Consider the following 25,587-nt stretch of genomic DNA (forward strand, 5'->3'; position numbering starts at 1 on the left):
CTGTGGAGCCAAATTGATTTGTGATCACACCACAAATTGGTGAAAAACTGCTTTTAAAATCTGAGGCCAGCAAAAACTCTTCAAATATTATTAAATTGATTTTATAAAGCCTATAGAAATAAAATGTTTTTGCAATATCTCTTAAAAAGTGAAGACTACATTACATTTTGGCATTTTAGCAAGAAACATTAAGTCGATGCAATTTTTTTACATCTTTGCAGGCCACAAAAAATGATATGACGGGCCGGATCTGGCCCCTGAGTCGCAAGTTGGACACCTGTGGTCAATTTGCAGACCCCTCCCCCCAAAGCATCTCTTTGATAACAAGTCACAGTTTTAACATTGACATCCACAATGCATAATTCAGTTCATTCCTAGGCCTCGTCTCAATGTTTATTCCGTGACGTCCGCATGTAGACGGAGTGCTTGCGTGTGACAGGCGACTTCATCAGCAGGACGGATGAGCCAAGGGGACGCAGCCCAGCGGGAGGCCTCAGATTTACAAGACGCTTGATTTTTTCTTTTTTTTTTTCCCCCCTTCTCCTTTCGCCACGACTGAGTGAAGTTGTTTCTCCATCGGCTGGCCTGAGAAACATGCACACATTAAAAAGGGAGGAGGATCAAGAATTGGGCCTTTGGTGCACTGGTTAGTAAGTACTGCACATTAGCACATGGTAGCTAACTGGAGGAGCAGGGAGAGCCAGGTTTTACATGTCGAACCTGAATGCCACCATACCATTCACCCTTTGAAGACGCCCAACAGACACTTCATAGAAATGGAAAATTAAAAATGTCACCTAGTGGTTTGTAAAGGTAAAGCTCCTGGATAAAATGTCTATTCCCCAAAAATTTCACATAAAAAAAAAAAAACCTGCCCAAAATGCACTTTAGCTTCAATTGTGACAAAAAAAAATAAATCAACATAGGAACTATTTCAAAAACACAAAACTTGCATTTTTTTGTATTGACTTGCGCGGTATTGCTTTCAACTTGGTTGGCATCTTGAGACTTACATTTTTAAAAAAATAAGGAAAAAAAAGAAAAAAAAGTTAAGTAGGAAAACATCCGACAAGGCATGTGAGTCATAGTGATTTCTTCCCGTCTGTTCCAAAATTTCATTCAAGCAGCGCTCATGTTTAATTCATTCCCGTTTAAAAAAAAAAAAAAGGCAATTTCTGTGTTCTGCTTATTCCAATAACATCAGGATAGCAAAGAGCTGCCGGCCTTCACCGCCGTGTCCACCTGCATAATTATGGGCATGCTAAAAACCACAACGTACCAGAGGTCAGGTTGGTCTCCACATAATAGAAAAACCAGTATGTGTGTAAGAAAAATCATGATGGTCCCCAGCAGTTCATCAGGGTCTTCCTAAACCTGAAAACCAGTATGAATGTGCGTGGGATGCAGGTGCCCTCCACATGCTCACAATGCTGGTCACCCCCAAAATCCAGTTGTGTGAGAGACAGATCAATGTGTCCCCACTTAACATGAAACCCAGAATGTGTGTGAGAGGGAGACATCAAAGTGGTCCCCACAAGTTGAGAGAGATGGCCGCAAAACGACAAGAGGCTTCAATCTCTTTAATACCAATCACATTTGAGCTTTTACTGCCAAACTCAGCACACACACAAATATTTAAGACTACATAACTTTGCTGCTAGCTTAATGCTAACACAATAAGAAGAGGCAAGCTCACAATTAAGGCAAGGCGGTGTTCATGTGTTGAACATATAATAAAAACATGATCATTTAGACTCTCACAGGCATATATTCTTTATCCTCTGTATAAAACTACTAGTGTGACTGTAGTTTGCTAAGTCAATAGTTGGGAAACTTAAGATGAAAAAAGATAGATTATACCTTATAAAGTACCCCCACGGTATCACAATGCATTTTGAAAAGCAGAGAACTTTGACCTGAAGCTGAAAAAATATTGCTTTCAGTATTTTATACAACTCTGTTAAAAAGGCATCAATTAGTGGCGTACATTAGAGGATTCCATGGCGCATGTAAATGAGAGTGGATGCAACAGCAAACAGCCCATTAAACAAATGCAATTGAATTGGAGGCCACACACTCTGATTAAATACGCCACTTTGCTTTTAGGCCTTCAACTACTTGGAGCAGGAAGCTGTTTTTACCATGGCTGCACAGCGCCATCTGTAGGCCTGTTTGGCGCATGGCATGCAAAGGAAATGATCCTCCTCTCCAAAAGTGGTAGCCAAATTATCAAGAGTCACTTTACTGCTCCACAGTGTTGACAGAAAAATGGCATGCAGCCTTTTTATAGGCAGCCGTATAATTTTCAAAAGTTAAGATTGCTGTGCTGTCACCAAAAATGAATACAGAAAAAAATTAATAAAATAAAAAAATAAAAACCAGTAATTGAACGCCTCGATATGCCACCCAGAGGCTTGGCTGGATGGAAAGTAACACAACATATTTGCATGATCCACATTGTGAGGCGTAATCATATCCATTGCACAAAATATTACTTACGCGCAAAGTCTGCCAAGCTGGTTTTGAAACACAATAAAAGTCATTGTGAGTTTGAATTAGACACTCAGGGAAGCCTTTCCCCTCACTAAGCTCTTTTGGCAGCATTGACAAAACAGAACGAGGCATAACAATTCCAGTTATTGGACACCATGAATGCAATTGTAAAATGTGTCCAATGTGGAAAAATGTGGGAGGAATGGCACGCAAATCAGAAAAAAATCAACAATTTGGTCATCACGATGCCTATTTTGAAACGTCATCCTTCGCATTTAGCGGTGACGAACTCTCATCGCGACACTTTAATTACATCTTTAATAGCATCGTCTTCTGTTTCAAGTAACGGCTTACTGGACATGAAGGCGTTAAAGCATCCCTCAAGATCTCCTTCCATAACCTCAGACTGTTCTTCATCCGAAACCGGATCCACCGCTCGAGGAAGCTCTCGAGCTGACAAGATGACGAGGCTCTTTCCAATGTCCAACATTCGATTTTTCCTCCCACCACTCGACATGATTGTTTCTTGTCTCCTTTACGGGAACCATCACGGTTTGGTAAAGGCACAGTCGACTCTGCGTCGGGAACCTCCACCTGTTCACACCTGCTTGGGGGGTCTTCAAGAGACTACGGTGATTGCGCCTGAGCACTTGTCCATCCTTTGTTCGAACTGCAAATGATCTTGGAGCAACTTCCTGCAATACAGTCCAACCATTTTGTAGTCCAACTTTTTGCATCCTTAATCCTTACTGGGTCACTGTTCGCCAGTGGAGGGAGTGGTTTGGCTGATACATCATAGAACTTCTTTTGTGACATTTTTTTGCTTTTTGAGCTTGTTCTTCAGTCATCATTTGTCTTTTTCTGTAGCAGTATTTGAGTACCTATAAAGCTTTGTGCGCAGCTTTCTGTTCATCAAGAGTTCTGACAGTCCGCAAATGAGTTAATTAATTAGTGCCATTGACGGCTAAAGACGTCAAAGATCAATTTTATTTTACTCGGCTGGTAGTGAATGAGTTGCGCTGAATAGGCGGTGACATTTGGTTGAGATTCTTCTTGAGAATGGAGACCAGTGGGCAGTAGTCAGTTTCCACAGTGAAAGATCGCAGACCACAGACGTAATTGTGAAACCGTTCCAGCTCGTAGGCCTAAACACTCCTTTTCAATCTGCCCATATTTGCATTCACATTTTGTTCCATCATCAATCATGTATGCGCTTCTCTTAAAAACATGACCTCTTGCTAGAAAAGAGCATTTTTGTCATAAGTAATCTTTCAAACAACAGAATGAGTTATCTTGCATTTGAATTATATTACATAAGGAAAGCATAAAATATCGTTTAAATAATTCTGATGGCTGTTTCCTAACGTCTCGCCATCCCTTCTCGCTGCAGTCAACAGACGCCATTTTAACGGCAAGGCGAGAGTCGCCCTCGTCTCCAACATGGCTAAAACCATCAACTTGTATCATCTTAAACCATATGAACGGACATATGGATTTCGCCTCTTACACACAAAGAAACAACCCACAAATGTCCAGGAGCCAAAAGAAAGGAATAAAAGTAAATAAGTTGCTGCGTTACCCTTTCTCGACGTCATTTCAAAGTCACACAGCGTATTATTTAAATACACTTACGGCACTTTTAGCTGACAAGTATCACATCGCTGTGTAGACATATGTACTTATTTAAAAATTGTAATCCTCGTAAAAAGAAATAACTGACCTGGATATGTGAGAAATAATACACATTAATCAGCGAAGCAGGACACCTGCTGCTCATTCTCCATGAACTTGGATTTTGAGCTGCACTTCTGCAAGAGATCGCGATGTCCCTGTGACGCTGCAGGCCAGTGCTGCCACCAAGTGGCCACTTTACAAAACTACATACTGTTATAGTTTATGGATATGCATTAGAAAGAATAGAAAAAGCAGTGACAATAACCCAAAAGTGACTCTGATACATAGACATCAACAAAACACTTATTTTGTGAGTATCACACACTCACTCACCCAACACACACACACACACACTGTTAATAGAAGTTGTAGCGTTACAATAAAAGCGTAATATTTACGGCAATCATGAAAATCATCATCAAAATCCTAAATTGTGACAATAAAGTTATTAGAAAGTCATTAATGTTTCAATAAAATCATTGGTGTGAAAAAAAATCTTACGGTATTTTAATGAACTCGGAATGTTACAAGAGTAAGGATGTGGAAAAAAGTTGGAATGTTATGACAGCAAAGTTGCTTATATTAGGACAATAAAATCGGATTGTTAGTAGTGATGTTACAAGAAGTAGTTATATCGTTACAACTATAAAATAGGAACATTACCGCAATTATATTGTAGTCATAATACAAAAATTTGTAAAAGTTTTGATGAAATAGTGTGTGGGTCACGACAATACGTTGCGACAAAGTTGCAATAAAATCCTAAAACGTTCAAAATAAAATCCAGCCACAAAACGTCTAATTACAAGAAGAATAATGTACTTATGAGGAAAAAAGCATTAACGTTGCAACAATAAAATCACGATAAATAATAAAATCGTAATGTCGCGAGAATAAAACTTTACCGTTACACAAATTAATTGGAATAGTATGAGAATAAATTAGAACAGAGGCCATTTTTCTTCTGTTTTACATTTGGGTTGGACAATCAATCGATCCAAACGGTGTAAAATGAGGACACGGTGACAGCAGGGTTAGAAAGTAAAACTTTATTTTGGTATATATACTTTGTTAGGTGGTTAGTTTGATTGATGGGGATTGATATTAGAGGAATGGAATGCTCAAAGCTTTATGATGAATCATCAGGGAAGTACACGCTTGATTCCTTTTTTTTTTTTTTTTGCACATTAGAATCAGACATTTTAAATACATACAATATATCTTTGTATATATACATTTTTCCATGAACGCATATCAAAAATAATAACTTTCACACGGTCAATGGTGACAAAGCAACATTTAAAGACAAGGATGAGTAGTGAAGTACAATATATCATAAAAGACTCGAGACTCGCTACCCTAGTTGGGGGGAGGGTAAGGCGCCCGCTAAAACCATCTGTTTTTAAGACCTGTCATGAAATGACGATATGAAAGCGACTTATTGCTCCGACTGACGTCGATTGGAGATAAAGGTTCTTTCTGCGCCGTTAAAGTGCTCGTGGTGGCGTCGTTAAAATAGTACGTGAGAGAGAGAGAAAGGACGCATCATTGAGAGTGCTGCGAGGTAACTTGAAGGTGAGAAAAGCAAAAAAAAAAAAAAAAAGGAAAAGTCTTTGGGTGGCTGAAGTCATACTGCATCTAAGTGGCTACTGTACACTTATCGAAATATATTTGTCTCATTTGGCTTTCTCTGGTCCACATGGTCTCGTAAACTTGGCTTGCGCCCCCCTCGGCTTTGGTTTCTTTAGACACGGTCAATATCGTCATATTTAATAATAATAAATGAATATTATTATAGGAGAATAAAATCTGATCTTTTATTTTATTTTTTTTGCATAGTATAAAGTTAGACGTTTTCGCAATATTACCAACCTTGTTTTTTTTAAGTCACATTATGTACTGACAAAGATTTGTAGAAAACTACTTTTTTGTTATGGCGAAAACTGGAAACGGATGAAGTTATGTTACGACATTTTTTTTTTTAACATATATATTAATTATTTATTTATTTGGGGGGGGGGCTTTGGCTTTCAAAAAGAAACCAAACCGAAGGGGGTTCATTGATCCACATTTGGATTAAAAATGCACTTCAGAGTGCTAGCGTGAAATCAATTCAATGAAATCAGAGTGTTAGCGTCCAGATTACATTACATAACGGGGATCCAGTTGAATTTGAAGCTAAAATGTCAACTCAATAATCTTAAGATATTTAATAAACGTCCCAGAATGAAGTAGGAATAGATTGTGTTCTGAATGGATCCAAGGTGGTTCAATGACAAGAAATTAAGCCTCCGCAGCAATGTAAACATGAAACGCAAAGCACATTATATACATTATTACAACGCACACATACGTCTTTAAAGTCAAACTTTAGCGACCGGTACGTCCGTGTAAAGCCATGAAAGACACTCAATTACTCAAAAGGCAAATAATCGTAAAGCACAGTGTTTTGAAACACAGAGCAAAAAGCTGCGGTGAAATGCTGGCGAGGTCCTGAACGAAGTCCACAATCCATCAAGTTGAAAAAAGGCCATGATAAAACAATAACATTGGCGAGAAAAGAGAAAGAAATATCTTTCTGTGTAGGGTACGCGCGCTATGGCTTTCGAAACCCAGCATTTGCATGTTTGCAGAATGTTGGTCTGGAATCGTAATTTTTTTTTTTTTTGCAACCAAAATATCTGTTTTGTAATCATGAAATAAAGACTCTTTGGAAAACTATCAAGTAAAAAAAAAAACATACAAGGACTTACACATGCCTGCACCAGGGCAATACCTTTAAACCAGCACTATTTTGGCGCGACAGTATAAAGATGGAGGCTGTTCAGCAAGCGTGATAAGATGTGAAAATGTGAGCGTTTGCAATACAAACGAGAATTTAGGGCCACACTGAAATAATACACGCTGCCAAAGACTAAAGTCCTAATATTTAAAGAAAGTGGTAATATTTGGGGAAAAGGACTGTTCAGAGAATAACGTAGATTTGCCAAGAAAAAAAAATATTGTAATCATCCCCAAAATTTTGTGAGAAAAAATATTTTTATATTATTATTTTTTTTAATTCTATTAGAATAACGTTGGGCTATTTTGAGCAAGGAAAAAGGTGGGAAAAAATGTATTTCATTGTTTTCAGAAAAAGTTGCAATGTTCGGTCGGGAAACAATGAAATACATTTTTTCCCACCAAAAATGTGATAAGATTTGAACATTTTGCATCTAAATGTCATCTCTTAAAAGTTACATAAATAGATTTTTTTCTTTGACATACTTTGTCTCCCCTTTTATGCTGCATAGAACTGTATTAATTATTTAGCCATGCGACGCAGACAAAGTTGAAACACCAACTCCCGTCCAAATCATCCCGTTGCACAGTGATGAAGGGCGAGCAAAGGAAATGCGTGTACATTTTTAAGACAGCAAGCATTGATTGTTTATGTTTGCTGGAGTGACTTAAAGGGAGAATCTTTTTAACATTAATTAGAGACATTTAACATCTGGAGGAAAAAAAACCCAAAAACAAACATGATGGATGACATCATAACATTCTTTGTCTTGCCCCTCCCTTAATTAGAAAGTGAGGAGTTTATCAACACAACTTGATAAACTGGTGGTGGAAAAACAAAATGTCTACCTTTAAACGATATCCCACCGAAGCTGGTAAACATTTGAAGGAGTTTCAGGGCCACACTGAAAAGATAAAAATGTTTTTCACAGAACTGGCATTATTTATTTTATGGTAATAATAAAGCATGATTTATTTTCGAGGTAAAAACTTGAACTTTATGAAAAAAAAAAAAGAAAATTACTAAAAAGTGATCATATTTTCTTTATGGGAATAATAGGGCATGATTTTATTTTATTATTTTTTATACTTTATGAAAAAATGGAAAAAAAAAACCTTGTGATTTTTTATGTCATATTTTCTATAAAGAAAAAAAATAAAAAATTGGAATTGTAAGTCAAAATACGTATTTGAAATTTACAAAGGAGAATTTTGTAACTGAACCGAACTGCATTTATTTTTTCACTTTGCTTTATTTGCACTTAGGCCACCGCAATCAAATCAGTTTGGCGCCACCTAGTGGATTCCTGTTGTCATTCGATTAAATTCATAGGTCGTCTGCTTTTGAGATGTTCTGTTTTGTTGGCATTGACGACAAGTTATTTATGTAATATGGGTTTATGATTGTGTATATGCCGTTGGTGCGTTATCATCTCAAGTTAAGTGCTTTGCTGCCATCTTGTGACATTTAGATGCAATTGCAGTGGAATCTCAAGTTAGCAACACCCCTTTTTTTTCTTTTAACATACAATGTGAGTTCCGCACAAAATTTTAGGAGAAAAATAACGTTAACATTATTTTTTTTAATTCTCAAACTACATATATACCTTTTCAGTATGCCTGTAATACTCCTTCATACCAACGTTGGCAATCCCTGAAATTATAAGGCAGTGCTGATATAAAAAAAAAATAAAATAAAATTAAAGAGCACTGTGTGACATCAAATAAGGCAAAAATATGCGTTAAGAGCTCCTGCGCTGTCTGATTTCAAGTGACAAAATGAGAGTGCGACTGGCTTTGTTTAAGGAGCAACTGATTCGCTGTCGCACGTGTCAGAGATTATCCACAAAACGGAAATAGAACCTCGAAGAACTACAAACAGTCCCTTTGGTAATGCATAGTTCATTCCTGAATGTCTCGTAACCGTGATTGCGTCTCTTAAAAGTAAAGAGCGATGACGACAAAAGGACTAATGGCTCTTTTTTTTTTTTCTTTTCCTGCTCGCAGTTCTTGGCTAATTGTCTTGAGCTGACCGAAGCACGCACCTTCCTCCATAGTGACGACATTTTAAGGCAGGAAGGGTTCGTCCTCGTCTTCGTCCTCAGCGTGGGGGCCGGGGTCACTCAGGCACCTCAACAGCTTCTCTCTGGTGCCGGCGTCCATTTTGCTCGGGTCGTGGTGCTCGTTGTGCCCGGCGGGCGGTTTCATCACCAGGCCGCTGTCGTCATCGCCCTCGTCCTCCGCCGTCGCCAGGCCAGACCGATGGAACTCGTCCAGGATGTTGACCGAGTCGGGCGACTGCGGGGAGGCCAGGTCCACGTGGATGGTGGGAACGCTGTCCACCGCGGGCTTCATGCTGTAGGCTTGAGGGTCTGCGGGGGGAAGGGGGGGGGGGGGGGGAGCGGTGCGCCAGGGGTTGTTAAAACGGCAAATAAACATTCGCAGATGGGAGCGGCATTTCTCACATCATGTCCACAAAAACAGGAGGTTTTTTTTTAATGCTTTTTAGTCTTTTGGGCATCCACACAGAAAGCAGTTTTATTTTTTTCACTGAATTGCGTCACAATCTTCTAATTTAGTGAATTGTTTGACATATTTGAGTGTTATATTGTTGTTGGGGAAAAAAAGCATGCATCAATCTTTTTTTTCTGAAAAACATTTTTTGTTTACTGCATTGCGTGCAGTCTATATGTCATGTTTTTAAAATTTTCATTTATTTAGTTTTGTCAAATTTCATATCCAAGTCAGACTTAAAAAAGTATGCGACACAATATTTGGAGCTCTGATCTGAATTTTAATATTTGGATTTTTTTTTTTTAATTTTATTTATTTTCTTTCGCACAAATTCAATTCCAAATCCCCCCAAAAAAAGGTATATATTTTTGCGCTTTTATCAGGAAAAACTTTTTTTTTTAGTTTTTGTGCACTGGGATTTTTTTAAATTCCTCTCTATTACGTATATTTTCCATCATGACAATGCCACTCACCAATAAAAAGCATTTACACCCAATTACTTTTTCTTGTTTGTGATTTAGTGTGGCAAATTCGGTTGAATTTATTTTACTTCTCTTGCTGTTTGTGCATATTCTTTCATTTCTAAGATAACAAATAAAAGAAAGCATGTATCGATGTTCCTTGTCTTGTGGTTGTATTTTTCGGTTTTACTCTTTTCTTCATATTGCACAATTTTTAAAAAAAAATGCAGCAAAAGTTTAATAATTTATTGTGCAAGTCACCATATTCAGGATTCATTTAATTTCAATGTTGCTGTCACATCACCTTTTTTTTGCTTCTGAGTGGCTGAAGGGCCTGTTGCCCTGGCAAGCATTTCATCCTTGTGTGCCGATATTCGTGTGGCCGTAATTTGACTTTTTATTCATTTATTATATATAATAATAATAAAAAAAAAACTACTCCTGTGCGTGGGGACATGGTCATTCCATCAATGAATTTGCGTGCGCACACAGGATGAACACATTCTCTGCAAAGGACAAACGTCAGTTCAACAAAATCCTTAAAAAAAGAAGAAAAAAACGGAAAATGCACAATGCAGGGATTGTAAATCGGGGAATTTTCATACTTTGAACTGAACTAAGTGGGTAGATAAGGAGCAGCTTGTGTGAGGCATGCGTGTTAGCGCTCTGGTGATGGTGACTATTTGCGTCAGGAGGGGGTTATCATCTTCACTCCTCGGGCCACATACCTGGACCGACAGTGTCCGCTTTCTGCTGCAGAGTGGGTATGAAATCAGTTTCTCTGCCTAAAAACGAAACCACACTGGTTTACATGGCGGCAGCCACATGCAAACATATTTCCATCAACGGGGGGAAATATCTTGAGAGGAATATAACGCAAAAAAAAAAAACGTGTGTGTGCGATTGCTCCCTGCGTGTGTGCGGCGTTTAGAGGGCCGGCAGATGGATGCGTTTACCTGAGGCCAGTCTGGATCTGCACATGGTCGGCGAGTCGGGGGGAGCGGCGGGCACCGTCAGGTAGTTATTCATGTCTTGGATCTGGGAAAGGACATTAAGTGGTAATATCAGTGCTAAATGCCATGTTGGTGGTGTTGATGATTTATGATTGTCTTCGTTTTGAGCACTCTGCCCCATCTTGTGGCTTCTATGCGCAATTACAAGCCCCCTTGGGGATGACAATTGTTCTTGAATTTTCAATTCTCGTGGCAGGGCGCCCCCCCCCCCCTTTATGACCGTAAAAAATACCGAAAGAATGCTTTAAGTATTATCTTCCTCATGACGTTACTTTTTTTAAGACCAGTTTTTGTAGTGTGTGACAAAGCTTCCACGGCTTTCATGATATATTTAATTAAAAAAAAAAATATTACAAAAGTACGTGATGGCGTTTAAGTCATAGTTCTGGTATAGTCCATATGAACCAAAAACGGTAACCTCAACGTACCGTCTTATCGAGGGCCATCATTTTCTGTTTCTTGAGGAAGAATTCACCAAAGTTGTCCTCATACGGATCCACCAACAGGGTGTGCCGGTTGTAAGAGCGCAGCTGAGAACACCACAGGGAAGTAAAAAAAAAAAAAAGTTTGGATTCGTCTTAAAACATGCTGCTTCTACCTGTGTGTGATGGTTAAGTACCGGCAGGAAGACGAAGTTCATTCTTTTAGTGCTGATCATGAGCTAGTAAGAGTGTCGTTACCCTTTGCCGCGTCTTCTGAAGGTTGCTTCGGAGAATCTTGCGGATCTCCTCCTCTCGACTTTTAGATAGCTGAGGCAGAGCGCGATCCTCTTTCTTGGCGGGCGGCGGCTTCTTGGGCTGGATGTTTCTGGGACGTAAAGAAGACGCACACGGAATGTTATCCCATTGAAAGTGTCATTTTTGGCTGCGTGGAATTTCGTGTTCTCGACTGCGACGAGAAAAACGAGCGTAATCGCTTCCTTTCAATTTTTATGACCACTCGGTGAGAAATGACTCAACTGCTCATAAAGAGCAGCTGGGGAGCAATGTGCTACTTGATCACAGCGATGGAATTTGGAGCCGCGCAGTAGTAACACTTTGTGGACCATGACGGCTGTGACTGCAAAGAAAGAATAAACAACTTTGTTTTATCGATTGTTTCTGTGAGAGTATGTAAATAGTTTGTGTATTTTTAATCATGTTTTTTATACACTATTTGTATCAATGATAATTACACACACACTCACAGACACGCACATCATTGCTTCAGCACACATGCGCACACCCACACGCTTGTTTTAAGTTTCACTTTCCATAGGTTTCGTTTTTCTTTGAATAAAGTCCAGAGGGATGGGCGAAGGAGCCAGTGAGAGTGCGGGAGCGTGAACTGGCAAGACGTCTACTTCACTTCCTGGCTTCTCCTCCCATCGCGATGGAGAAAAGACAAAACCTTCCCTGGTTATTCCTCTGGTTCTCTGCATTTAATTCAGTCTAATGAAGGCGTCAGGACCTTTTAAACCTGACATTTATTGGTGCCGAAACCCGGGAGCCACACCCGGACGGGCGAACGTCGCTGGATATTTCGGGGGCCAACGAATCTGACGTCAGCGCTTCACCATTTGAAAGCGGGTCCCTGAGCTGCGGCGCGGCCGTCCGTCCGGATGTCGGTTCCCTGTCGGACCAGGCGGATCCGGAGGAAGCCAGGTATTGTTTTTCAAATTATTTTGTGCCACCATTTTAAAATTTAAAATATTAACACAATTCGTAAGGGGTGATTTATGTGAGTAAGGAAGAGCGCGCCGGCCGTTTTGCAGTAGTTCGGTCGAAAAGAAAAGAAACTGGATCGTGCTCGTCTAAGGAGTTATAGAAAAATAATTAGGCCATAACTCATTGAGAAACTGGGTTTCTCGGGAGACTGGGTCTCCCTTACGGAAAGCACGGTTGCGTTGATTGACGGTTCTGCGGTCCGTCTGATAAAAAAAAAAGAAGAAAAAAACCGGATCGCGTTATTCAAGGAGTTACAAATAGTATTAGGCCGTAACTCATTGAGAAACTGGGTTTCTCGGGAGACTGGGTCTCCCTTACAGATAACGCGGTGGTAAAAAAGAACGTCCTGCGGTACGTCTAAACCGGATCGTGTTGTTTAGGGAGTTACAAAAAGAAGAAATTAGGTCGTAACTCGTTCAAACCGACAGCACGGTAGAGTCTATTAAAAGTTCCTCGGTGTCGATAAATAGAAATTATCGACGACTTAGAGGTCTACTCACAATTTCACATTGAAATTTAGGGAATAATAAGGCATTATTTTTGGTGGTTTTTATTATTTTTATTTGAATATTCTTTGTAGCTGCGCAGCTGTGTGTGTGTGTGGGTGTATGAGGACAAAGAGAAAAAAAAAGGTGAGAAAGAGCATACGTGCGTGAGTGTGCGTGCGTGCGTGCGCGTGTGTGTGTGTGTGGGTTTGGAGAAGTAGCTGACCAGACAACAGCAAAAGAGAAGAATTTGCAGAGAAGCTGAAGAAAAAAAAAAAAAAAAAAAAAAAACCCGCACACACAACACCAGATGTGGAATGATCATTTTGCTGTATGCAAAGTGAGTGAATGATGTTGTAACAAGTGGGACAGTTGTTAAAAATGGACTCAAAGCGTCACTGTGCATACAGTCTGCAGGACTTGTGGAACGCACTAATGAAAAAAAAAAAAAAAAAAGGAGACAATGGCCAGACTGTGTTTCAATCACAGCAATGAGGACAATGCCAGCCGAAGGAAGGACACTATCCCCTATAGACTCTCAGGTTCATCAGAACCACCAACGAAAAACATGTTTGACCGAAAAAGATCCAAAAGACGCCAATACTGGTCAAGTGTTGTTCTGATTTACAGAAATTACGTCCGTGTGGAAGACCAACTCTTCTTCAAGGTGTTGAAACGACTCCGTTGGGGGGAAGTGAATGCTGAGATGGCCCTCGCCACATGATGGCGGTGACCCCGACGCTGCAAAGGTCGCGGGGCGTGGCAGCTGGATCCACCAGTTGCAGTACAAGCTTCACCGGTTTCCAGCTAAAGGCCTAGCAACGCGAATCCCTCCCCGAGTCACAATCTCGGACCACACGCACATCAGAACCACACCACCAGCCACAGATACGAATGTTGAAGCCACAGAATAAAAAGATTAGATATGGTTTGGAAATTAATGACGTACATAAAGAAATTTGAACCTTGATTGAAGAACATAATTGCATTTAAAGTTTTAAAAATGAAACAATTATTGATGTTATGACCACTATGAAGAATTTGAAAGACACAATATATATCGGGATAATTATGGTTTTCATTTTTTGTTATGTGTAGTCTGTTTTTGTTGCATTATTTTTATGACAAAAATGATGATTAATTGCATGTTTGTTGCCCAAAAGTAACATTACAATCTGATTGATGTTGAGTATGACAAACTCGAACTGGACAATGACGAACTCGAACTGGACACTGAAACGTAAAATGAATATGGACTTGTCGCCCAAGCCCCACACACGAAGATCCGGGAGGTAAAGACGGCTGTCTCCTCCTACAGCGAGGCAAGGGGCCTGCATCGAGTCCCCCAGAGACAAGCTCTGCGTGGAGACAGTTTTGTTATTTTTCACTAGGCACATTGAAATGTATTTTTATATGTTTTATTCCCTGATGACTCATCTTAAAGCCGTATGGACATGATTTAAATCCGACAAACAGGGGGGAAATGTGAGAGTATGTAAATAGTTTGTGTATTTTTAATCATGTTTTTTATACACTATTTGTATCAATGATAATTACACACACACTCACAGACACGCACATCATTGCTTCAGCACACATGCGCACACCCACACGCTTGTTTTAAGTTTCACTTTCCATAGGTTTCGTTTTTCTTTGAATAAAGTCCAGAGGGATGGGCGAAGGAGCCAGTGAGAGTGCGGGAGAGTGAACTGGCAAGACGTCTACTTCACTTCCTGGCTTCTCCTCCCATCGCGATGGAGAAAAGACAAAACCTTCCCTGGTTATTCCTCTGGTTCTCTGCATTTAATTCAGTCTAATGAAGGCGTCAGGACCTTTTAAACCTGACAGTTTCAGTCTTTGATTTTGATCATCTCTGGATAGTCCGGTTGTCCTTGCCAAACTTTTTGATGGAAACTTTGAAATTGAACCTTAGATTGTTGGGGCAAAAAAAAATGTCTTCTTTTCCTTTCGACTTTTCCCTTCAGGAAAAACAACTTCAACATAGTTCCTCTCCACTAAGACAATAAGTGAAGGTCGTCACGAATTTGAGATTTTATCACCACCCCATTACGATTGACGCGGCCATCCCATTTTTGTGTGGCTCAATATCCCCCCCCCCCGCCTAACTTTCCAGGGCTCGCATAATCTTTAGACAACGGTTTTGTACTCACTGCATGGAGACGGTGGAAGGTATGGCAGAAGGAAGTTTGACGCCGCCTCCGCTCTCCACCAGCTCGATGGCATGCTTCATCTCCAGCTTGTGGTAGAAGGCGATGAGCTGCGGCTCCTTGGAGCGCTCGCCGGCGATCAGGCACTTCTTCACGTACTTCTTGTTAAAGCGGTTCAGCCTGGAAAGAAGCGAGAAAGGGAAACGTTTAGCTGTCGATGTACGCTAGACACCGGGATGGGTTTGTTTGCATACGAAGTGAATTAAAAGCATACTTGTCCTTCCAGTGATGATGTCCATAATGTCCACAGATGTCTTCAATCCCAGTCAAGAGGTGGTCAAGGAACTGTACATGGAAAAAATAAAAAACATGACTATGAGAACAAATCTCATGTTATTGAAGTTTTGTACAATTTCACACTTGAGTGGAAAGATCTTTCTTTTTTCTTCAAAGTGACACGCGTAATCACGTGGAACGTTCTCGTCAAGTCATTTCCATTCATTCGGGGAACAGCGGGGAAGTAACAATCACATTTCTGTGATTGACATCAGCGATGATAAAAGATGAACGACCCTGAAAAAAAATGAAAACTCAAAATGATGATCAACGCCAATCAAAGTGGAAGCGCTGAGTGAAGAAAATTGGAACTCTGTTGTCTTCGTTGTGAGGCTGTCTATTATTTGTTTCAAGATGGAATGTGAAGTTTGCAAACACCGAACAAGACATTATTGACATACTGCATTTCACCAGTTTAGCTCTCTTTTGGAAGTGAATGAAAACGAGCCGTTGACTCATCGTGGTCGGGTGTGTGTGACTTGTGTGTGAGTGACTCGTGCGAGGAAATTGTGCGTTTTGTTGGCTCATGTGTATTGTACAAGATGTAGCAAGGAATTATTCTGAAACAAAACGGAAATTTTCAGTTGGTCATAAGCACTTGAAGTTCCACTAAATGACCTGTAGGTGGTAGCAGTGATCTAAACTGGCTGACAATCAGGGACCAGGTTTTTTTTTTTTTCTCCTATTAAAAGGACAGTTGAAAGGTAATTCAATTTTTCATCCATCCAGGCGTTCAAGCAGATATTTGCACCCGAATTTTTGACTGAATAAAAAAAATTGTGCGTGGCATTTTAAACAGTTCATGCATTTTAAAGCATTAGTAATACAAATGTGTCTGGATATAATACAATAATATAATTATAAATATTTTTAGGATAGAATATATATTTTTGTCTCAATATAAATTATTTTCCAATTCTATTTGACCTTTAAACTTCTGGTTCAAACACAATGACGCTTCTGAATGTTAAAAAAAAAAAACATCATCTCTTCGCACATGTGAAAAAAATGCACGATTTTAGATGCACTCGCCATGACGTTTAGCCGGTTAGGCATGTAAACCCTTTCTCTGTTCACGGAACTTCACCCCGGCCAGCACACACACACACCGTTCATGTTAATACCGAGAAGCAATTACTGTAGACGAACCTGAGTGTGGATCTCCTCATTGATGGAGCGCTTAGCCTCTTGTTTCTTCTTCACAGCCAGGAGATCCACCAAAGGCTTGATGGTCATGCCCTGCGACAAGCATCAAGCAAAAGCATGTGACCTTTTGTTGTCAATCACTGATTCATATTCACGACAAACAAAATCTGCAATAAATTGTTAGGCCAGTGCAATCATTATATCTATCAAACTGACGGACGGATCCATTCAAATGCCGTTCGTATGCTGCTTCCCGTCACCTCTGCGAGCTGATTAAACGGACTATCAGGTTAAGTAAAAGCGCCTGGAGTGGATAATAACTCCCATTAAGAGTGGCTCCAGCAAAGGATGTTGCACTCACGTGGTGAGGATATTAAATGTCTGCATTGTTTCCTGCAATAAATAAGCCAGCGAATGCTAAAAGGAATCAGTTTAAATTCTATGCAACATCTAACCTCGCTCGTTTGATTGTATTTAAGATGACATCATTTTGTCACAAAACCAACTCCAATCGCCACAGTTTAACTTTTAATGTTTATGTCACGATCTTCACCTGCACAAAGACGGTGAAGAAGATGACGATGATGATGGCGGTGAGGAACATGTTCCTCAGAGGGAAGAGGTCCTTTTCCAGCAGGAAGCCCAAAGAGAAGGCGACGGCACCGCGCAGGCCGCCATAGGCCACGATGAACTGGTCCTTAGTGGTCAGTTTGACGATGCGGAACTTGTTGATGACGTAGGTTAGCCCCACCACGCCTGTCAGGAGCACGAGACAAACATCAGAATAATGATATTAGTATTTTTCTATGTATGTTCCAATGGCATGGCAATGAAATATTGACTCAACCTATATTTTAATCAAGAAGTAATGCACAGCTAAGCTAACATGTCATTCAAGAAAACAGGTGTCAAGTATAACACTGGAGCGTCCACAGCTAAGGTAATGTTAGTTTATGTAATTATATTTTCACTTCTAGGTTCCACAGATTTTATGACGAGATGGTGAAAAAGCTACTAAACCAGGGGTGGGCAAACTTTTTGATTGGCGGGCCACAATGGGTTCTAAAATTTGACAGAGTGGCCGGACCATGGAAGGAGTGTTTTGGTAACCTCACCTCATCAGAGAAAAAAAATACTTGGTAATATTTCATTTGAAATAAAAGTGAACAAAAAGAAAATAAAACATGAACAAGGCTTATTCATTTAATTTTTTCCAAGTTCGGCGGGCCGGATTAAAACGTTTAACGGGCCGGATGTGGCCCCCGGGCCGTAGTTTGCCCACACAAAACCCAAAGGAGCTAGTGGAAACTGTGGAACATAGTAGTGCAGAATCCCAAGTTCGAATTGAGCAGGTACTAAAAATAGTGCCCTGTTGTATACCGTTTTTTGCCAATACAGGCAGGAAGGAATGTATTACTTCTGACCAGTAGGTGGCGACAATGGGCAGTAAAAATTGTACGTCAACTTGTTTTTTTAGTGGATAAAAATCAAATCTTACGTTTTGCATTATTTGATTTGGATAGTTTGTGCTTGGTAGAGAAAAAAAAAAAACAAGCTCCCAAGTGATAAGCAATACAAAAACCACTCAAGTATGTTTTGAATGCATTTTCCCAACAGAAGGAAAGGAAACCACCCTAACAAGCTGAGTCAGCAAAATGACTGAGTCACTCTGTAGTCAGTCAAGAAACACACGACGGCGTGATGCAACACGTTTCCACTTTCCGAGTCCTGAATCCTCCGCCAAAAGAAAGCACGGCAATCTGAGTCGCCGAGGAAACACTCAGCAATGCTTCCAGTCACACCCGCAGAATCTGGTAATGAGGCATTTTAGCACCTCATTACCATATCGGCTCATACGCATTAATCTCCCTTGCACATATTCACCCAGCAGAAATGGAAGGCTCCCTTAGTGTAGTTGCGCAAGAACTTGAAAGTCTGCGGTTTTTGCGGTTCTGTCTCAGTGTAGCAGAGGTTTGTGGCACATTCCCTGAACACTTGATTGGCTTTGAAATAATGATTCGGATAGCGTAGTCGGGTCCAACAAGCGGATTGCAAATGATGCGCCAAAACATGTCAATTTGTCGGTCGGGTCCAACAAGCGGATCGCAAATGATGCGCCAAAACATGTCAATTTCTCAATTTAGCCGACCTACCTATGACCCGCGCCACCAGGCACAGGACGACGGTGACGGTGACAAAGGTCCAGTTCCAGTTGTGCTGGCCGTCCACGGTGGCCACGCCGAGGAAGATGAAGATCAGCGTCTCGCTCACGCTGCTCCACATCTTCAGGAAGTACTTGATGGTGGTGTGCGACTTGTGGGAGATGTTGGCCTCCACGTACGGCCGCATCACCGCCCCGCACGCTATCAACCTGGAGGGCAGAAGAGCGTTATTAACAATCGAGAATATTGGCCCTTTTCCATTGGGCGATACAGAAGACGAATGGCGACGGTTTGCAGCAAGAAAACGGAGCGTCGCAGCAAAGTGGAGACGGTGGAGTATCAGAATTCAGAGCTCAGGCACAGCTAAGCTAACATTAGCATCTGTGTTTATCTTTCATCATTTCTAACCGCGTAGTTTCAAAAGTTAGGATGATGCGGCGAAACTGAATGGAGACTGAGGGCAGCAAAAAAATTGGAGTGCTGCAACAAAGCGGACACTGTGGAGTATGTGCAGCAGTTTAGGCACAGCTAAGATATAAATAAGATATAAATCTTTTTTGTTGCTGTTATTGTTTATAATAACCTGGCGGCAACAAACCGGCGCCACAGAAATGTTATTCGAAAGGAGAATGAGGGCGGCAAGAAAATGGAGCGTTGTATGTGTGTTTAGTTTTTTGTCATTTCTAGCTTGGTAGCCTCAAACGTTTTTAGGTTGGGAAGTGAAATAAAAGTATTAATAATTTTTGTCCAATTGATAAGAGAATAAGGTGAAAAAATGTCTTATCTAGTATGTATTCATCCATATTCCTCTTGTGGTTGTCTTCTAATTCATCTACAGGAGTGGAACACCCCCCGGCCGCTATAATAAATACAAGTGTTGTCGCTCCCGCCGCTAAACGAGGGCTCCGGTTACCCATCTCGAGTTCCACAACGCGCTATTTCGCAAGCCCGTTCCCGGCCGCCGCTCACCACTTCCCTGTTTGAGTCGACCGTTGCGCTCTGTCAAAAGCAGGGCGCCAAAAATAAAATAAAATCCACCTTTTTAAACGCCTCTGCAGCTGCTCGCCATCTTTTGAGCGAGGGGAAGGGAAGCGAGGGATTTCCATTGATAACTTGTCGCCTTCTCTTAAATAGATAAACGCGCCGTGACAAATCCGGGCAATGAGGAAGAGAAGATAAGAACGGCCTTGGAGCTGAGCATCAGGCGTCGGCCGTGACACCCAGGGGGGGGGGGCGTTATATCATACCTACGCCCGTCTGCCTTCTCACGAAATCCTCCTGTCTTAGAAGTATCCCGTCGCATGTTCCTTTTACTCAACTCTTATTTTGCAGTTTGGATGTGTTGTTCATATCGTTTACGAGCACATCCTCTTGATTTGTGATTCTTGGAAGGCATTCAATGAATCAAAATTATAACCGATTTTTAATTTGACCTTGAACAGAAGGTATGCAAATGACGTCACCACTCAATAAACTCAATTGTGTGAATGGTCATTTAAACATAAAAGGAAAAGCTGCAGTAAATAGACTTTGAAGAATGATAAATAATTCAGTTAGTGATGAAATAAATGGTTATTGCATTTATTTAATGTTTCTGTCATTTTTTGGGGGTCATTAAACACACCCGGGGGTCAAATTGTCCCATCGTTTTAATTGGCCCGTGAGTCAAAAGGAACCATTTTAAATGTGTAGACTCAGAGACAAACGTGCTATGCTCCTAATTGCTTATTTTAGTTGTTTAGCGTCATAATTGGCCCAGGAGGTCAATTTGGCCCTGAAAAGAAGCTCCATAAAAATACAAACTAAAAAATCTAAATATAATATAAATATATAATAAATATAAATAAATATTTAACAAAAAAATAGTTTTTTTCTCCTTTCTTTTATTAAATTATGAGATTATTTTATATGTATGCCTTTCTAATCTACTGGCAAAATTGAAAGGGTAAATGGGTAAATTATCGTGATAGTAAAAGAACACAACCGCGTTAAATTCTGAGCAAACTAGTGAGCAAAGGAGTTAATAAACAAATTTGTATTGCTTGTTTATTTTCCGTTGCGTTATAGGACACTTTGACGTCATTCAATGGAACTGGCTTAGAGGTCAAATGGTCCGAGGAACATTATTTCTGTTTCGGAGAAATTAACAGAGAGATTTAAATACACCGCAGCAGCACTCACAAGAATCCCACGAACGTCCAATAAATGCTAGTCACTCCACAATGTACAACATAAGGATCTAATCCTGTACGTCAAGAAGAAGCATGGAAATTAATTTTTTTTTTCCTGGCGGTAGTAAGCTCGCATGGGCGCATGACATCAGAGCTGCCGAAAGACTGATCAAGATCCAAGTGTACATGGATACGACGAGAGACGTCCCTTAAACAGCTGAACTATTTCACAGACACAAGAGAGCACACTTGGGACAGCGAGTATGTGCTGCAACGTGCATGAAGCAACACATACATGACGTGAACCCTGACGTGATATTTAAAGGGGACACATGGAGAATAGACTTTTATTTTTAGTAGACGCCAAACTTACGCCATGATGCCAGACAGGTGGAACATCTCTGCCGACAGGTAGGCCATGTAACTGTACACGAAGACGAAGAGCGGCTCGATGACGCGCGTGTGCGACGTGAAGCGTGAGGTGAAGGCCGCCAGGATGCCGTAGATGGCGCCCACCAGGACGCCGCCCAACGCCACCACGAAGAAGGAGATGACGCCCAGCACGCCGTCCAGCACCGTCACCGTGCCCACGCCGGAGTACTCCTCGAAAAGATGGTACAGCACCTTGAAGACAAGATTGTCATTTATTTCCCCATTTGTCACTCCGCTAATTGAATAATCAAAATGATTGTTTTCTCTTTGCCGTTTTCATAGCTGCTTTAAAAATACTCTAAAATATCAAGTTTAGGTTTCCTAAAAGAAATTAGCTTAACTTTCCACGATATTTTTATACTATTGTTTTACTGGAATGTATAACATACACCAAAAAGATACATTTCTGGTCCAACATGAAGGTTAGAAATAGAGATTAAAAAAAAAAATTAAAAAAAAAAAAACCCTCACCTATTTGCTTTGTTTATTTTGGCCACAAGAGGGCGCCAAAGGAAATTATAAAGTAAGTATATTCGAATAATATATCGTGACTCTTCTGAGATCTTTGTGTGCCGCGGAGGAGTTGGGCAGCAACTCACCACAGTGACGGCGTCGTTAAGCAGCGACTCGCCAAACACAAGGATGTGCAGCAGCTCATTGATGTGAATCTCCTCAAAGACGGCGAGCACAGCCACGGGGTCCACGGCGGAAATGATGGAACCGAAGAGCAGACACGGCAGCAGCTCCAGCGAGTGCAGGTCGGACGGATTGTTGGGCTGGATCTGGCATACGGCGTACAGCAGGCCGCCGATGAAGAAAGCGTTCCACAGCGTGCCCACCACGGCGAACATCAGGATGGTGCCCAGGTTCTCCATGAAGGGGCGGATGGGCAAAAAGTAGCCGGCATCCAGGATGATGGGCGGCAGCAGGCAGAAGAAGAACAAGTTGGAGTCCAGCACCGGCGGCACTTTCTGGCCGGCTAGTTTGATAAGCCCGCCCACTAGAAGGCCCACCAGGATCAGAAGGCAGCTTTCGGGCACAATCCCAGGCAGGCGAGGGATGAGGTGAAAGCCTGATAAGGTTGGGGGAATAAAGAAAAAAAATCTATTAGTGTATTAGACCCCTGGAAATTTCCACAATGACCGTAAAATGGATGCAGGAAACTAGAATGAAAAAAAACAAATAAAAATGTTTGTTTTATGACATGAGTTTGAGACTTTTTTTGTTCGTCTGTTCATGAGGGATGATGTCGAGCAAATTGGCTCAAAGTCAACATTTTGTCCTCGCCTTCACGCCGACTCAAAGCTTCACAGTATGCGCCGCTCGTCAAGCTGAAGTTTGTCAAGAGGAGACCAAGCGCGTGACACATCCCGACGCCATGAGAACTGATTTCCAAAACGCGTCATTGACAAACCTGACAAAGCGTTGCGACAGCCAGATGATTTCCGCTAATGATTACAAAATTGAAGTGAAATGAGGTAGAAAGAAAATTTTCCATCCATTTGAAACAAATACAATTTTGGCTGCGTTCCAAGTAATTAAAATAACTTTTTTATCTAGTGTCTGTCAGGCTCATATTTCACATCATTGCTAATCCTGATATATATATTTATTTTCATTTTAGGTTACACACATTTTTTTGCTCGTAATTAACACCGCCGCTGAGCACCAACGGCTAAGTCAAGAAAATAGTGGAGTTAATAACACTCCAATGAAACGGGAGCTTCCATTTGCATTGTTTTGATAGCTGGCCCCGCCCTCTTCTCTCGCTAGCTGCAGCTCGTTTTACTTGATGGCTGCATTGTTTGTGCATGCAAGCAAACTAATGCTTTACGTAACATCGATTCAGCACAATTCCTGCTGAGCTTGTCTCTCCACTTTATAAACGTGGCTTATTCACGCACTGTGTTTTAGATATTTTTCCCCAATAGGTAATTCAATCACGAATAGAAGACTAGCGATGTGTGAGTACCGATACCAGGTATCGATATCGGGCCGATTCCGGGTTTTTTTTAAGGTACTCGCTGAGAAAAAAAATGAATAAAGCTGACATTGAGTAAGTCCTCCTTGGCAGTAGTTGGCGCTATAGTGCGGCAGATTGATTTTTTTTTGTCATTGAGCTAAATGAAATGCTATATTTCAAAAGTACTAAAAGTACCAATACTCAGTATTTGTGAGTACTCCAAGAGTACGTGGTCTGTTTTAAACTCATTTGGGTTTAATATTAGCGTAATGCGACCGAGACAATTAGCATCCGCGTCAAGAGTCCAATGTAACGGAGAGAAGCCGGTCATTTTTCCAAATAAGATATTTTTTAGCCTCTAATAATAAATAAACTGAAACGACAGCAACTTTTTTTTTCCCTCCCCCATTTGTATATCCCACCCGGAAGTTGAGGACCACTGCCTGTAAGTGACACCAAATGTTCATAATTCCCTACATTAAAATTAATATCTTTACATTGCATAATTTGGAGTTATGGGGGACGGAAATACATTTCTTTGAAAAATGCCACAATCGCACCACACAATGAGGCAACAGGACAACTGCAAGAGGAGGAAGACGGACTTGAAAGAGACAGTGACGTCAGTCCCATAGTGACAAGTCTTTCCTCAGTTATATTTACTGTACATAAGTGCAGCACAGTGCCAGCTGACATGAAGCGCAACTCAGCCGGACACACACACACACACACACACACACACATATAGAAACATGAGCCAACTAAGGATACATCCTCACATGAGGGCTCAACAAGCATGCCGGTGGCTCATGAATATTAATCAAAATGAATGAAAGCGTCTTTTGAATAGCTTTCGTCAGCGCATAGATGACGTTACGGCCTATTGTTATTAAATGAGATGGGAGAAGCTCTCTGAATGCTCTTGACTCCTGTTACAAGACCAGGAGTTGGCGCAACCAGGAATGGGGGGCCTTAGCGGATGTCGTGTTGCTTGAGTAGTGCACGCCAATATGCCGCAATTGTTTCAAGACATTAGTGGTTTCTCAACGTCAAGAATGCAGAGTGCGGTCTTTTGAACTCCTAAGAATGTACTCGAGAACACACTTCCTAAGAACGCTAGTCTCCTTCTAATTGGAACGGTTGCGTACTTGTGAACTTCCAACTGGCTCTGACCTATTTTCCTAAAGTGAGTCCTCCCTTTGATCAGCAGCACAAATCGCATCGGGGAAGAATTTTCCTCCCGAGTCGTCACAAGTCACCAACAGATCTTGGTTTAAGCGAGCGGGCCAGAACAACATTTTTGGTTTATGCGTACCGGATTTGGGACGCGACGGACGATGTTTCACGAGTCACGACACGCGCCACAACGAACAACTGCAATTATTTTCACGCAAACGTGTAGCGAGATACGCCAGTGAATTACGATTCCGACTTTCGGTCTCGGCTCCTGCTACTCTAGTTTTGGACGAGAAGCGCATAACATCAACGGCCGCATTACAAGCGCACGTAACAGCACAGTGTGCTCAAACAAGGCATGAGGAATGGTTTCATGGGAATACAAGACGTCTGAGGCCGGCCGGGGGAGGGAGCTGTATATATTCACATCTCATGGACAACGCCATGACTGTCTGAGTGTGCGAGCCCAACAATTCGATGTCTGTGGAGGGAACGCACAACTGGAATTTCCGACATGGACATGTCAAGCGGCCGAGGATGGATTGTCTTTTCATAGAACTTACACCGCCAACGCAGCAGAGCGGCACTGAAAGACAGCCTTTGATAAGCGGAACCATATGTGTTTTCCTCTGAAATCTGATGAGTGCGATGGGAATTACACAACTAATCCCCAAAGCTATCATAAGCATGGCTATCTATTTTGAAGGTACTCCAACATTGACCTGTACTCGAGGGTAAACAGCATTCAGCTACAAATAACTAAATGTCAGCGTCTATCAGGAACCGGCTCACTACGATAAAGGTGATTGGACGCCAAAACCATTTCAGCACTCGGACCAGGGACCAAACTGCAAGGACCACCTGAGAAGTCGTCTGCCTCCTCACTGAGCTAAACGAGCAATTGAG

General features: G+C 41.2%; 1 protein-coding gene across 3 annotated transcripts in view; it reads right to left on the minus strand.

Moving 5' to 3' along the window:
• Positions 1–380: 380 nt before the first annotated feature.
• Positions 381–25,587, minus strand: part of slc9a1a (solute carrier family 9 member A1a) — a 34,184-nt gene continuing 8,977 nt past the window's right edge. Inside the window, exons 2-14 of one of the 3 annotated variants that reach the window (XM_088305875.1) lie at positions 22,142–22,614; positions 21,484–21,734; positions 18,931–19,148; positions 17,331–17,533; positions 16,781–16,870; positions 15,570–15,640; positions 15,299–15,475; positions 11,617–11,743; positions 11,365–11,466; positions 10,880–10,961; positions 10,652–10,708; positions 8,994–9,320; positions 381–585 (exon numbers count right to left, since the gene is read on the minus strand). In XM_088305875.1, the coding sequence (XP_088162001.1) occupies positions 9,016–9,320; positions 10,652–10,708; positions 10,880–10,961; positions 11,365–11,466; positions 11,617–11,743; positions 15,299–15,475; positions 15,570–15,640; positions 16,781–16,870; positions 17,331–17,533; positions 18,931–19,148; positions 21,484–21,734; positions 22,142–22,614 (2,156 nt within the window). In that variant the 3' untranslated portion in view covers positions 381–585; positions 8,994–9,015. Of the gene's footprint in view, positions 586–5,207; positions 9,321–10,651; positions 10,709–10,879; positions 10,962–11,364; positions 11,467–11,616; positions 11,744–15,298; positions 15,476–15,569; positions 15,641–16,780; positions 16,871–17,330; positions 17,534–18,930; positions 19,149–21,483; positions 21,735–22,141; positions 22,615–25,587 lie in introns of those variants that run through there. The other 2 variants (XM_088305876.1, XM_088305877.1) reach the window with 2 other exon arrangements.

This window comes from Idiotropiscis lumnitzeri, chromosome 10 (genome assembly GCF_059441095.1).
Source record: "Idiotropiscis lumnitzeri isolate Australia: NSW breed Sydney's pygmy pipehorse chromosome 10, RoL_Ilum_1.0, whole genome shotgun sequence".
NCBI classification, from domain to species: Eukaryota; Metazoa; Chordata; class Actinopteri; order Syngnathiformes; family Syngnathidae; genus Idiotropiscis; species Idiotropiscis lumnitzeri.